General features: G+C 35.1%; 1 protein-coding gene across 1 annotated transcript in view; it reads left to right on the top strand.

Annotated features, from left to right (window-relative positions):
- The window catches only part of LOC150095268 (uncharacterized), a 302,954-nt gene that overhangs the window by 61,229 nt on the left and 225,850 nt on the right, over window positions 1-15,875 (top strand). Inside the window, exon 4 of the mRNA XM_090410345.1 lies at window positions 2,959-3,101. Coding sequence (XP_090266471.1) covers window positions 2,959-3,101 — 143 coding nt within the window. The remainder of the gene's footprint in view (window positions 1-2,958; window positions 3,102-15,875) is intronic.

The raw sequence follows: 15,875 nt of genomic DNA, 5'->3' as shown, positions 1-15,875 counted from the left end.
CTTTCTGACTTTGGTACTACCCACATGATATAGCTTGATATATCATATCATATAAGAACTGGAGATTTGTTCTTTTGTGCTGATTAATTTTAAACAATATAAATTTCTAATAACTGATACATAAATACACAGAAAGAGGGGTCAAAATTTGGTGTGCACTAAAAAATACATTGAATGCTCATACCATAAAATAAATAGAAATGTGCACTCATATTTTGTGCTTTACTCTAAAGCACATACTTGTCACTGATATGCTTCATCAGAGATCTCAAGGAGTATACTGAAGGAGTCTATATATCACTCACACCAGCTGTCATGCTGTGTTAAAATCATTCATACTAGATGCACTCATCACTTCAACAGATAAATTGTTCACTTGCTGCTCTGTGAGAGAAAAATATTTTGCCCCTTTCTTAACACAAGCAAACTAATCTTTCATGCCTTATCCTCTCCCCACCTTCCATATAATGAAAAGTACCATCATCTGGTATCTTATAACATCCTTTCAGAAATTTCTTGGCTTCTAGCATATTACTCCCTCTTTCTCTGTTTACCAGTGTCTGCACTCCATTCCATAATCCTAATGCCATCTTTGTAACTCTTTGCATCTTGCCACAGTTTCTTTATCCCCTCAGATATGGTGGGCATCCAGGGCACAGTCTGCTAAGCCTCAGCAGCTGTAATGGTCTTAGTGTAGTCTTATGTAGGCAAATGTAGTCTTAGTGTTCTGATATCCTACTGTTACCAGCCTTGCCTGTTTAACCAAAGATTGCTTTTGAGGTGTACCTTGTAGACCCAAGGTAAATGAAGCTGAATGTGCTTCTGCCCTCATGAACATTCCAACCGGAACATATATGATTGTATCAAACTACTACTTCTCATATGGAGAGCTCTCGTTCAAAGCCAATAGGTGGCATAATTTTAGGACTATAAGACCAAGGTTTAGGTGGATTGATTCAGTCAGAAGTGTCTTAGAAGAGATTATGTTGAAAATTAAAAATAATTTTGAAATTATAAATCTGTTTTTTCATTGTTAGGCCGAGAACTTTTCAGACCACCCTCGTATATGGTGACACTTTTTTTGTACTTCTGTATGGAATGGATTTCTGCCACTCATTTAGTTTTTTTGGCCATAAAAAGGAAAGATGAAATACGAATTCAAGCAGTAAAAATGAAATTTCTCAGAAAAAAACAGCTGGATATACCAAGTGGGACCATAAAACAAATGAAGAAATTTTACGTTCCCTGAATATAAAACCATTAATTACTACATAAGAGAGTACAAGCAAAAATTGATAGAACATTTAAATCGAATGGACAACAGCAGACTACCAAAAATATTATACAGATATAAAATAAGCGGAAAAAGAAGAATTGGAAGACCAAGAAAGAGATGAGACCAAGCATGAGACTGGAACAGGCCACCTGGCCTAAAATCATCCATCTTTGGAAGAAGAAGAGTATCTTCCCAGATTTAGCTTCCACTGATATGACTTCTGTTACAACTCAGGTGGATTGCAAACTCAGTATGTGTGCTGAGTAATTTGATTGTGATTAGAGGGTAACTCTTGGACTGTGGCTATTCACACTTCAGGAATGACTTAGGCTTAATTAACATTTTAATGAGCAGAACAAATGATTTATACATCCTACATTTTAGTTTAATAAATATATTAATTAACATTTTCACAACTTGGGTCTTTCAGACACATTGGATTTACCAAATTTGCTAATTTAAATTGATGTATTCAAATAATATCTTACTAGTAACTTTTGATATCAGACATTAGCTTCTCAGCCTCAAGTCTTTTACTTGGAATTTAGTTCACAACATTACACATTTGGACAGCTTAATGGTAGAATACTATTCGAGTTTTTAGTAGCAGTCCCTTTCTGCATAAGCCATCCTTTGAAAGACTAATTTCAGTAAGCTGATGATGCTTCCTTCCTTTTCAAGGACATTAGTTTTATTAAATATCAGAACTGAAGCTATTCAATATAACTTCTCAGGATCTATAACTGACTACCTTCTTTTATCTACTTGAGTCTACAGACTAGTCACTTTTTGGCAGCACAGTTATTCCCTTCTGTGGCTGATGTCAGAGAATATCACTGTCTTACTAAGTTTCTGCTGATGAGTTGAATCTTCTCCTTCATCCCAACAAATTTCTTTTTTTTTTCTTCTGTGTACCAAAAATGAGTAGTCTCTATGTGAACTTGTCTTTCTGATCTCTTTCGTCTATTGTGACACTTCCTAGTTTGTCGCAATAGAAATTATGTCCTCCAATTATGCAATTGTGACATTGCAACTATATCAGTAATTTATGTAATTATGCACGCAATGAATTGCCTTTTCTTAGATGATGTTTATTCTTATTAGTTTTATATTTGTAAGAGTTCAGATGTAGCAAACATTGTATTGCATAATAAGGAGATTTTACAACCTCAGGAGTTGAAATTTGTTTGGATAGTGATCCTCTCCATAATGCATGACATTATGGGCATACTGTGAGATCTGATGTCAAATTCTCTGTCCTCTGTACAAGTAACTTAGTTGTGAAGTTATTTCATGGGAAGACTGCTCGTACCTAGGTAAAGGATAAAATCACAAGTACAGTTTTTTGTCGGATATAATTTACTTCCTAACCAAGTGAAAAAACTTGCTATGACCACAACTTAATAATTAAAGTTGGCATAAAGGCAATCTATCTGTGGTGTGTTATCTTGCATTTATTATATATTTATTAGAATTTTCTTTTCTAGAATGTAGGGAATAAAAAAAAAAGATTTTTTAATGTTCTAAATAATTATGATTTTGTGCAGAGTAGAAGTGAGGAAATATAAAAATAATTGAACTTGTTTTTAAATTTTTAAAATACTTAGCAATAGTAATTAGATTTTTTTTTTATTTATTTTCCCCAAAAGATTTAAAAGCTGTATTGTATGTCTTTTGAACAGCAGATAACTCCACCTCTCAAAATCGGACTTCACTCTGGTCAGAAACCATTGAAGCCAAGCTCAAGAGAACATCAAGGCCACAACCCATTGCACAAGGAAACAAACCATCATTTAGTATTTCCTGCTTTGGATCACCCTTATTGGTAAACAAAAATGTTATATAAAGTTGGATGTTATTAAGAGTACAATTTTAAGAGAAAGGAAAATTTTAATAAATCGATATTTATATGGTGTCTGTGTTGTAGCCTTCTGGCACCTTTATGTAATGCATGAATTACCATTAAGTATTCTTTTTATTTACTAAATAGAAAAAACTTTTTTTTTTTTTCTCAGCTGATTCTGAATTCTGGCACAAGCAAGTAGGTTCCCTTCTCAGAAATGCAGATTTTAAATTGTTCATCTCAGAAAAATGAATCATTAAATTTGCACTATTTTCAGACAGCAGTATGAGGAGTGTTAATGCTTAGCATCATGAGATGGCAGCAGTTGTCTGCTCTCACTGTATTTCTTCTTAATCACCAATAGCCACTGGTTTTGGGTGATTTAGAACTACCCGATTTCCAAAAGTTAGCTTGTGCTGTAAGAGTGCTGTCCACCTTCCTCTGAGCATTAAAAATGATGATTACATTTCTGATCCTTTAAATACTGTAACATTTTTATATAAAAATGATACTGTGATAGACAGTATCACAGTAGAGGGACAATACAACAGGAAATCCTGTTAAACAAATATGGTAAGAGATGTTTTACCATATTTGTTTAACAGGATTTCCTGTTGTATTGTCCCTCTACTGTGATACTGTCTATCACAGTATCAGTTTTATAACTTAACAAGTGAACTATACACATTAGAATGTATAGTAACTTTCTTTGTGTTTATCAGTGGGAGGTTTCAATGTAGCTTTTTATAAGCTACATTCAAACCTCTGATTTGATCAACAGTCCACTGATGATCTCATAAAATGAAACATATAACATGCAGTACTATTTTAGTTGCCATTTGCCATCAAACTTAAGTAAAATGTGAATGTTAGTCATGACAACTTAAACATTTAATTCATGGTACCATTTTTTATATATATTTATATAACATTGCATCTCAAACAAGTTGATTGAAGTGGTACTCAAATGGCTGAAGCTTCAAGATCTTCCATAATAGTGTTCTTAAACACCGATCTTGTCACTATTCTGAAATAGGGTGAAGATAATGTAGTGAATTTTGATGCCATTAAAATACAGTCCTGTCCTGTTACCCATAAGAAAAATCCAACTTCACTAGGATCTTTTGAGCAGATGCTTATACCCAGCTTCTCTCCTGTTCAGTTCCTAAAACTATAAATCTTAAAATCTGACAACATTAGAAGAAAATTGTTCTTTCATTTGTGATAGTGTACCCAAAACCTCTTTAAGAATTCTTGATTGCATTCAGAGAGGACAATCCTAATAGGTGACCCCCCTCCCCCACAGACTCTTTCCAGTTACTTCTCACAGAACTCTTGTTTCTGCATTATCTCTTTTGTAAGTATTTTGTTGCTCTGTTGAGCTGGACAATGCAGTTCTTCTATTTTCCTGGGAAAGTGGTCAGAAGGAAGAAAATAATTTGTTTTTTGAAGAACTGAAGGTTACATGGGTGATGACCAGCAGCTGCTTGTATTAAAGGGAAGTGGAGGGATGGGAACAGACAGTTCAGTGGGGTAGTGCCAATGGAAATACCTATAGAAGAAATGTAATGCAGCAACAGAGCATTTATGAGAAAGTTGACTGGAAGGGGGATTATCAGTGAGGGTGGAATTATCAGTTAAGTGAATTGCTGGCTTCTGAATACAGTGAAGCATTCTGAAAGAGGTCACAGTATTCTAAAGTTGGGTGGATTTGAGGCTTTATCTATTATCATCAGGAGTTGAGCAGGAGAGAAGTACTGTTTAGAATAAAAAAGAATACCTAGCCTTTTTTTTGAGAGGAGGAAAGATTTGTGGACCTGATGTGCTTATGCTAGGATAGATAAGATATGAGTTAACCCAAGGAAGGAAAATGTATCTGTTGGTGAGAAGAATATTGTCCAAGGTGAAAGGAGAGAGAGATGGTGGGGGTTCTGTGGGCTTTCTTCATGAGAATGAGACAGGATTGCATTTTGGTGGCATTAAAATTCAGTAGGTTGTTCTCACCTCACTTCAGAATGCCAAGGAGATCAGTGTTTAATGCAGTGTTTCTCAACCTTTTTTGGATCATGCCCCACCTTAACGTCTCGAAGATCTTGATGCCCACCTCAGCGTCTCAAAGATCTTGATGCCCACCTCAGCATCTCAAAGATTTTGATGCCCCCGCTCTAGCATAATAGTCAGCCAAGTTCTGAAAAAGTATAATATAATATGTATAAACATGTACATGTACATTTTCTAATTGCCCCCCAAAATATTAAAATTTTCCCCCTGTGGGGCATACACTCCAAGTTGAGAAACACTAGTTTAAGGCATTGATTAAAGAAGAACTTGAGGCATGAATTGCCTGAGCACCATATGGTTTTGAAATGAGAATGAGAAGTGGAGAGTACTGCAACAGCAAAGGCTGTGTTTACATTGGTTTCATTTAATGTCATTTAACCTGAAATCTGCATAATGAACTAAACGTGCAGACAAAACTCATAAAGTTCTTAATCTGAAATTTGGAATTTTTTACCTTATGGATAAAATATCTATCAAACACAAACACAATCATAATAAAATTATGGAGAAATCTACTGTGTTAGAGTAATGTCTTCAGTTTAATATAAATGAAAATGATTACTTGATGTTTTGACCTTCATATCATGGTCATCATCTGGGGCATGCATACATTCATACCCATGAAGATGCAAGCTACGTTACAGTATACATAGTATGCCAAAGTAACAATTGGTCAACTGTTAGCATTATGGCCTAATTTCTGGTGAAAGTGGGGAAAAACAAACAAACAAACCTACTACCTTAAAGCTAGAGTCCTATTATCTGTTTGGCTAGAAATTACTAACAGATAAATCAAAATAAAAACAATATTGGCATTAGCAATATATTACTGCATATATTGGCCAACACCAGTACCCTTTTTGTTATTTATTAGTAAACTCTAGCCAAATAGATAGCAGGACTCTAGCTTTAATGTGGTTTTTTGCCAAGAGGTTAGGCCACTACTGTTAATGATTGACCAGCTTGGTCTCACTTCAGCATAATATGTATATTGTAATGCACTTTGTCTCTTTGTGTGTGTGTGTGTGTGTGTGTGTGTGTGTGTGTGTGTGTGTGTGTGTGTGTGTGTGTGTGTGTGTGTGTGTGTGTGTGTGTGTGTATACTTCAGATAATGACCTTGATACATTCATTATAATTGGGGCCTCTTGTATGCAGGACTATTTTATCCTCTTTTCATCCCATTTTTGCCTTACTCCAGTACTGAGGCTTAAACAGCTTAGTCAGAGAATCTGATAATTCCCTTGCACATTCACATAATTCACAGTTGATATGCCATTTAATCCCATGGCCATGTTCTCATTGAGATTCTGCAATATTCTAAGCATCTTCATTTCTTCAGCCTCTATTCTCTCATAAGTGAATGTTACATTCTACATTGCAAAATCACCACCTAGATGGTACTGTCTTGCAAATTGATCACTCAGTACTTCAACTGTTTTGTTTGCTTCTATTATCTCCCCACTATCAGCACTTTTTAAAGTCATTCCTCTTACTTTCAACATAGCAAAAGCTCTTTAGAATTTCTTTTGGCCTCATCAGTTAGCTTTCTTCTATAATTCGCTCTGGCCTTCCTTGACACACTGTCACTCTTTTTGCCTGTGCCTTGTATTGCTCATGGGTGTGCTGATATCACCTGATTTCCTTCACAACTTTTCTTTGCAACTCCTGCTTAATGATGCTGTTCATCCATCTAACTAATGTTTTATCTTTTTGACTATGAGTAAACAGTCTGATACTGCTTTCTTTACTTCATTTGAGAGGTGGTCAGCATTGTTTCCCTAAATTTGGTATAACAAACTGTCTCTGGTCCCTATGGTTTGATGTAGTGAGTGTCTTCTCTATAAAATATCTCCATTACCTATCTGTGTTATCTGTCTGACAATTAGCCCATCCAATAATTTTTAAATTAAATTGACAAAAGTGAGGTAAATTACAGCAGTTCACTTGAATCTTAGGCTTCCCCTCAGCACTTGCAAAATGATCTTATACAGCAGCTCACAGTGGCATTTTTAAAATTTCAAACATGTATGCAATACTTGGGACATAAAACTTAATCATTGGATAAAAAATAAATTATTAATAAATAAATTAATTATTTGAAATCATATTAATTAAAATGTTTTATTCTCAATTGCGTTCTGTGATCTCAGGTGGAAGAATTCACATACTGATTGCCTTGCTTCTATGATTTTCCATTTCACATATTCATAATAAAAAAATTTAGCCAGTAGTTAAAATGGGTGCTCGTAAAGTAATCAGCCACAAAGTAGGGATCTGCTGTGTGGTCTTACTTCTGGGATGTGCCATTTTATATATTTATAATAGTAAATTTGATAGGGTCCTAAAGCAAGGATCTATTGTATGTTGTGTGTGTGTGTGTGTGTGTACACACACACACACACACACACACACAACATACAATAGATTTTACCTTGGGTACACACACACACACACACACACTGCTTGGAAAGAAGTCAATGGACACCATTGTGGGAGGAACAAACAGCCATGGTGCCCACCTTAATAAGATGTAGAACCTCCTTTTGCTGCAGTGGTTGCAGCAAACCTATGGGGCACTTTTCACAAGTATACGATAGCAATCAGTGGGAATTTTAGACCATTCTTCCTGTAGGCATGTAATAAGGTCCTGGACCTCTGTGGGGTAGACGTTTCTTGACCTCACCTGATGCTCCAGTTCATCCCACATATGAATGGTCAATTCTGTAGAAATGCCACAAAGTAGGAAACATTGCATTGTCCAGAATGCTCAGATATCTATTGGAGTTTAGTGTTTTGTGGCACTACAAACAGAGGTCCAAACCAGGAAAAACAGGATCATACCATCACACCGTCACCTCCGATTTTCATCATTTGGGTTACCAATGGTAAGAGACGTTCACCGAGCATCCACCACACCCATCCATCTGGTCGGTAAAGGATCTAGTGTGATTTGTTGCTCCATAACACAGCTTTTCAAGATTCCACATCCCACTGTATATGCTCTTTGCACTACTGAAGACAATACTCCACGTTAGTTTGGGTAATGTGGAACTTGCATATTGTGGGTCCTACCATGGAAATATGTTGTGAGCCTCAGTTTGAATGTTTTTGTGCGGATTCATGTTCCAGTCAATGCCTATAATATTCTATAATAAAATTGACGAATTTGTGATTTTTGCATATTATCCTTCATAGCACCCTATGGTCAGGTTCGGTGAGTGTGGTGAGTAGCACTTGCAGCTGACTCCCTGTGCTTCCATCTATCTCAATATAGTATTATTGATTGTTGACCAGGTATGCCCCTATTTGTGAACAATTTGCCAAAGATAGGTCTGCAGTGGCATTCCATCACAACACTTCTTTCAAACTCTGTCAGTTCCTGTCTCGCAGCTGTTTCACCTGGTCATGGTGATGTGTGTGTGTGTGTGTGTAGAAAGTATTTTACCTTGGGTATAATAAATGTTAAAGATACCAAGCTATTTTAAACCTGGTTTTACTCTATTTCCCAAGTATGGAAACAGACAAACAAGTCAAGTTTGCGCCTGCAAGTGTTGCAAGTACCCAAGGTAAAATACTTTCTACATTTATATCTCGTCCTGAGATTTTTATTTATTAAGGTTAAAACACCTTATGGTAACTTGTTCTGGTAAAATATTTATAAGTTCTGTATTACTAAAATCTTGGTATTTCTAGCCTGGCTCCCACTGATGAGACCTCAATGAAGGTCGAAACCGGTCTGGGTAGTGGCCCCTTGCCCTTAATAAAAAGCATCATACATCTCCTCCAGGAGATGTACTTTGCATTAAGGGTAAATATTAAGATTAGTGATCAGAGCTTATTCTACTTTTACCATGAGTTGCCTTGGTCTTGCACTACGTGCAGGGTCAGCTAGACTTGCAACACTTGCAGGCGCAAACTTGACTTGTTTGTCTGTTTGCATAAATGGAGTAAAACCAGGTTTAAAATAGCTTGGTATCTTTAACATATATATATATATATATATATAATATATATGATCATAGTTACATTGATTTGGCAATTAGATATGTTCATCTTTTTTTCGACTGACAAACCAAGAAAATAGATAAGTTAATTTAATGGAGTACACAACATGCTTTGTCAAAACGACTTCTTCAGGTGTGGTAACACTTAAAGCAAATTAAAAACGAGCATACGAGTATCATATGTTGTATCTAATGGCAGAACTATGTGAGTCAGGTAGACTATAATTGAGTTTGCTGTTGATGTGAGAAGGGTCTAGGTCAATTTCTTTGGATTCAACTATGTGCCGTTCCATTTCATCATGACAAATATATACATTTGATGTTGTCTGCTTGGAGGATAATAATGTCTCTATTCCTTTTAAGTTTTTTGATAGCTAGTCTTTCACCAGGAGAAATGTTGTTGACTGGTGGTTTTGCATTGTTAATCGCAAATAGACAAGGGCAATGCAATGGTCGTACTAAATAAAACAGTTTATCGCAAAAAAATCCTACGTTATCAGATACCTACTCTGAACTGCACCGAGACCCAACGAGAGAGAGAGAGAGAGATACATAATTGAACAAACAATCTTAAAAAGACAACGGAACTTCCAAGAAACACGCGTCTTTCTCTCCAGTCCTTATATCCACTTATTTCAAGATTATATGGCCTTCCAAAGGTGCATAAAGCAAATTGTCTGCTCAGGCCAATAGTTGATAGTATTGATTCACTGACATATAAATCATCAAAATATCTAGCATCCTCCTTAAAAGGTCTAGTGGGAAATCTTCCTCTTACATTAAAAATTCAACTATTTCGCTTCTAAAATCAAAGATATAAAGCTGAAGAATTCTGATATTATGGCGAGCTTTGATGTTGTGGCACTTTTTGCAAATGTTCCAACACAATATGTTCTCAGCATTTTAACAAACAAGATCTCTAAAAAGATTTTTGCTCTCCTCTCACAAGAGAAAATTTATAAACAGAACAAAGGACTAGCTATGGGTAGCCCCCCCCCCCCCCCCCCCCCCCCCCCCCCCGTCTCCAATGCTGACCAACATTTTCTTTGAGGATTTCGAGGAAAAAGCCATCTCTAAAGCAATATTAAAACCTAGAACATGACTCCGCTATGTGGACAATATATTCCTTATTTGGGAGCATGGTGTAGAGAATGTTTACATCTTCCTAAATCATTTAAACAACTTCCACTAAGACACAAATTTTACCGACAAGATTGAAGAAAATGGTTCCCTTTCATTTCTAGACATGAAGCTTACTAAGATGTCTGATTCTTTAAGGATCTCAATCTTCAGGAAATCAACACACATGGATAGATTCTTACATGCATCCTCACATCACTATCCCACACAAAAGTTAGATATCGTTTCCACGTTGGCTCACCGTGCTCACTCAGTATTGTCCGATGAAGAACAACTAAAAAATGAACTGAAATATCTAGAAAGAACTCTCTTAAATAATGGATACCCTTCCAAAAACATTAAGAGGCAACTATACCAGCACCCTTGAAACAACACAGAGATCCCTAACAACCCCAAGTATATTTCTTTACCATATATCAGCTCGTTCTCCAGAAACTAGGAATAATTTTGAAAAAATTTAATATAAAAACATGTTTTCGACTCTTCCAAAACTAAGGTCAGTTCTAAGCCACCCAAAATAAGCTCATAACTATCTTCAGTTCCCCGGTGTATATAAAATAATATGTGATTGTGGGAGGCCATACTATGGCCAGACTGAGAAGTCAATCTTCCTATGGCTAGAGGAAAGAATATCAGAGAGACATTTCATACAATAGAATCAGAGCAAGCGCACTCCCAAGTCACGTCTTATTTTCAGTGAACACAAACGATGAAGTCCGCCAACACGGAGTACATTAGAATGCAACATCAAACATTTATATTTGTCATGATGAAGTGGAATGGCACATAGTTGAATCCAAAGAAATTGTCGTAGATCCTTCTCACATCAACAGCAACCCCAGTTATAGTCTACCTGACTCGCATGGTTTTGTCATTAGATACAACATATGAACTCATACACTCGCATTTGCACAACAATAGAACTACAGAACGGACTATAATGACAATTCAAACTTAACTTCAGTTTACAAGTCTGTTATTATAATGGCACAGTGTTTTTTTATGGTTTTTTTAATTTGCTTTAAGTGTTACCACACCTGAAGAAGTCGTTTTGATGAAACATGCTGTTTGCTCCATTAAATTAACTTATCTATTTTCTCGATTTCAGTCAGTCAAAAAAAGATGAATTTATATATATATATATATATATATTACATTTACACATATCTATCCATCTATCTATTTAATTATCTTTTCATGTACTTTTAATTTTCAATTTTTCCTGCTAACAAAGAATGAGTACTGGTGCCTTTTGTTTTCCAAAAATATCACTGGATGTATGTAAATATTTTATTTACTGATCCACAATGCAGTATTAGTTGGTAAACTGCTCTGGAACATACATGGTATTATTAAAGCTTGCTGTTACTTGGTACACCTTTGACTTGATTGAGTTTGCTAATGAAAGCAGATCCAAGTTGGGGAGGGGGAGTGCTTTGCTTTCCTTAATTACAATCAATTGTAATTAATTTCATATAATTTTATTGTATTGCCAACTCCTACTAAGCTCCACAAATTTCATCTTAGAGAATCAGATCTGTGTCTTTTCTTCAGAGTTCCAGGTACCTTGGAACACACATCTGACCTCTCCTGCTAACCTGTACCATGAGTACTGCCTCTAGCACCTGTAATTATACACACAGCCAAGAAGACTACTGGTATTTAGTCCATACAGAAGAGAAGAGACACAGAATATGCAACTTCCTCTTCATCTGCACCAAAACCATCAATTACTGAATCAGAACAAACCCTTGTGGAACCTGCATAGGAAATTACAAAGCAAGCTTTCACCGGAATATGATTATCACAAAGAAACAAAAACTGTAGCCAAATTAATTGAGGGGTGGAATCCAACTGGTGCCCTGTGTTCTAGATTGCTGATGATTATACACTTCAACTGAAAGATAGTGAACTGTAATGGTGACTCTTTTACTAAAAAGGCTAATCCTCTCTGCCTACTCATATATCATTTGCCTTCTTTCTGTTGTATATCCAAAAAGAAAATCATTTTTCTCTGTAATATATTTTTATAACATGTAAGTAGGCTTTTTGTTGCCTATCTTACAATGTATATTTTATCAAGTTATATATAATATGAGCCAGTCTGGCTGGCCGAGTGGTTAGCATATTCGCTCTACAGCCAAGAGGCTGCAGGTTCGAGTGCCATTTAGGCATGGATGTTTATGTCCTCTCCCAATATGGACTGGGTCACCATGGGAGCAGTAGACCCAAAGCCTCCCACAATAGAAGAGGCCTTCATCCTGCAGTGGATAGAAAAATGGGCTGAAAATTTTTATATATATATGTAATGCTTTGGGGGGGGGGGGGCATTACAGAATAGTATGGTCTACCTGCATCGTTATTAACAGACATATAACACATAAAGTTGCAATGCATTTAGAAATTTATAATATTCATTAACTTTTAGAAGTTTACATTTTTTTCTCAAGGGCTCACATTGGTGAGTATGGGCATGCAAACCCGAGATACCCAAGCTAGACTGATCTTACTTTGTACAATATACACTTGGTATATCGTATCTGGAGACTGGTCTTCTACTATCTCTTACTTCTTACCCCCCCCCCCCCCTTCCCAGTGCTATTAAAGCAATTTGAGGGCAAGGGGGTGACTCTTTCCTCTCAAACTGTAGTTTCCACTATCTACTCAAAATGGCAAGCCTAGGTAGAAGCCCCAACACTAGGATACCTATCGTCATGCTAGTCACTTGACATAGGGAAACACATATTACTTTCAAGTCTCAACGAAATCCAAACCGGACAGAAAACATTGCAAACGACTACAAACTGGAAAAGGTTAAGAAACTTTAGAAAAAGAAAGAAAAACGTGGTGAAATATGCTACATGGAACATTAGAAGCATAGCAAAATATAGAAATTGCAGTTCTTACAGAAACAAAAAAAGAAACGTAAAGGAACAAAAGAAACGTAAAGGAACAAAAGAAACAGCTGACTACAATATCATATATAGTGGAGTGGACAAACAAATACATGCAAATGCTGATGTGATGATTTGGATCCATAAATCAGTTAAAGCAAAAATAACTCATTATACATACTGGAATGAAAGAATATTAGAAGTGCGATTAAAATTAAATAAAGAAAATTTAACAGTTGTTGGAGTGTATGCCCCTGAAGAAGGAAAAGAAGAAGAAAATGATTACTTTTACAAAGAGTTACAAGGAATATATGAAAAATTCAATAAAACAGATCATATAATTATAGCTGGAGATCTTAATGCCAGAATAGGAATGAAAAAAAAAAAAAGAACAATAATATACATAAATTTGGAGAACCAACAGTAAACAAAGATGGAAAGCGACTGATTTATACAATATATAATAATTTAAAAATAATGAATACATTTTACAAACATAAAAATATACATAAATATACGTGGTGTGCAAGAGGACAAAATCAATATTAGACTACCTTATAGCAAATGAAAAAGCAGCAGACCTCTTCCTAGACGTTAAAGTTAGAAGAGGGTTAGAAATTGACACAGATCACTATTTAGTACAGGCAAAACTAAGATTTCCACTAAACTGGCTACAAAAAATAAACAAATTAGAGAAACAAAATCTAATTAGAAAGAGTAAGACCACTAAACGATTCAAGTATAAGAAATTTATACCAACAGAGGATTAATAACTACTTAGAAAAAATACAAGAAAATGAAGACATTGAGAAAGAATGGAATAATATAAAAGAAATTATCACATCAGCAGCATATGAAAGTCTAGGAACACACACAAAAATATCATAAAAAATTACATATATGGGACAATGAAATAAAAACTATATTTTGGTTTAACCAATAAGAATACAATTTGGTCGGCTAAATCCCAAATTGCCAGCCCATCCTCGTCCGTTCAGTATCCAAGTAGATACCCAACAGGGTGCACCACGAGAAGGTGAGGATTGGACATTAGGTCAGAAGCCCTGGTCGGTTCTCTGCATTCCTTTAAAGGCTATGTGGAGGTCTCCTCTCAGTTATACAGCTTTGACCCTTAAGCACCCTTAGGAAAGAACTTGGCATTGTCAGCATCCAGGAATGCGTTAGCAGAGCTAATCTCAGGTGGTATGGTCACTTAAACAGAATGGGCGAGGAAAGATTAGCAAAACAAGTGTTCTCTGCCAGGTTGGCAGCAAAACGACCCAGAGGAAGACCAAGATATAGGTGGATTGATACGGTACAAAGTGCCTTAGATGATAGAAATATAAGATCTGATAATGTTGGAGTGATGACAAGTAGCAGGCTGATTTGGAGGAAAATTGTAGATAGGAAATTAATAATGATGTAATTTTTTTTTTTTCATGTAGTACTATCATATCCTGTACACCCCTTGAGGGTACATGGCAGGAATTTGATGATGATGATGATGATGAAATAAAAACAATAATTGAAAATAAAAAGCTGGCTTTTAAAAGATGGTTAAGTAGCAAAAAACAAGAAGATGAAATTGAGTATAAAAAAAGACGAGCAATAGCCAAAAGAGAAAGAGACCAAGATAGCTGGGAAAAATTTGTATCATATCTAGAAAATGACATACAAAATAAGACCCAGTGTGTACAAAATACTAAAACATATGAATGCAGATATAAAAGAAACTGCAAATGTAAATTGTGAAATAGATGTAAAAGAATTCTTGGATTATATTACAGATCTTTGGACGAATAATACTGGCATCAAAAATAATTATACCAGAAACTTACAAAATACCTTAAATGATATGATACCAATGAAAGAATTAAAGGACAACCTAAATAAAATAAAAAATGGCAAATCAGCAGGAGTAGATGGGATAAACTCCGAACTGTATAAATTTGCTGGAAAAAAATTTCATCAAAGATTACTAAAATTTTTAAATAAAATATATACAAATGGACAAATACCAATAGAATGGAATACAAGTATAGTAAAACCTATATTTAAAAAAGAGGATAAAACAAAACGTGCTGACTACAGAGGTTTAGTTTATTGAATGCATGCTACAAAATATATAGCAGAATACTTAATTAAAAACTAAAAATAAGTGAAAAAATCTTATTAGAATGTCAAAATGGATGTAGCTTTCTGTTTAAAACTACTTATAGGAAAAAGAAGAGAATTTAATTTGGAAACTCATCTTTTGTTTATAGATTACAAAAAAGCAATTGACAAAGTAAAAAGATATATACTGTTTGATATATTACAAAGAATAAATATACCTAATATTTTACTACATACAATATTGAATATATATAAAGATAATGAAATAATAAAAACGAATGAAAAGTTGTCCGAAAAACAATCTATAAACCAAGGAGTAAGACAGGGATGCCCTCTGTCTCCAACACTTTTCAGTATTTACATTAATAAAATATTAATACAGTGGAACACCTTAAACAATCAAGGTATAGAAATTTCCTGGAATAAAAATAAATACGCTATTATTTGCAGATGATCTGGTAATAATATCAAATAAGGAAGACAGTTTACAAAGAGCAATATATAATTTAAACATTATAGTAGAATAGTTCGGAATGAAAATT

This window comes from Typopeltis vanoorti, chromosome 20 (assembly GCF_054136105.1).
Source record: "Typopeltis vanoorti isolate ZY-2024b chromosome 20, IOZ_Tvanoo_1.0, whole genome shotgun sequence".
In the NCBI taxonomy this organism is placed as follows: Eukaryota; Metazoa; Arthropoda; class Arachnida; order Uropygi; family Thelyphonidae; genus Typopeltis; species Typopeltis vanoorti.
This window is presented reverse-complemented; position numbering and strand designations above follow the sequence as displayed.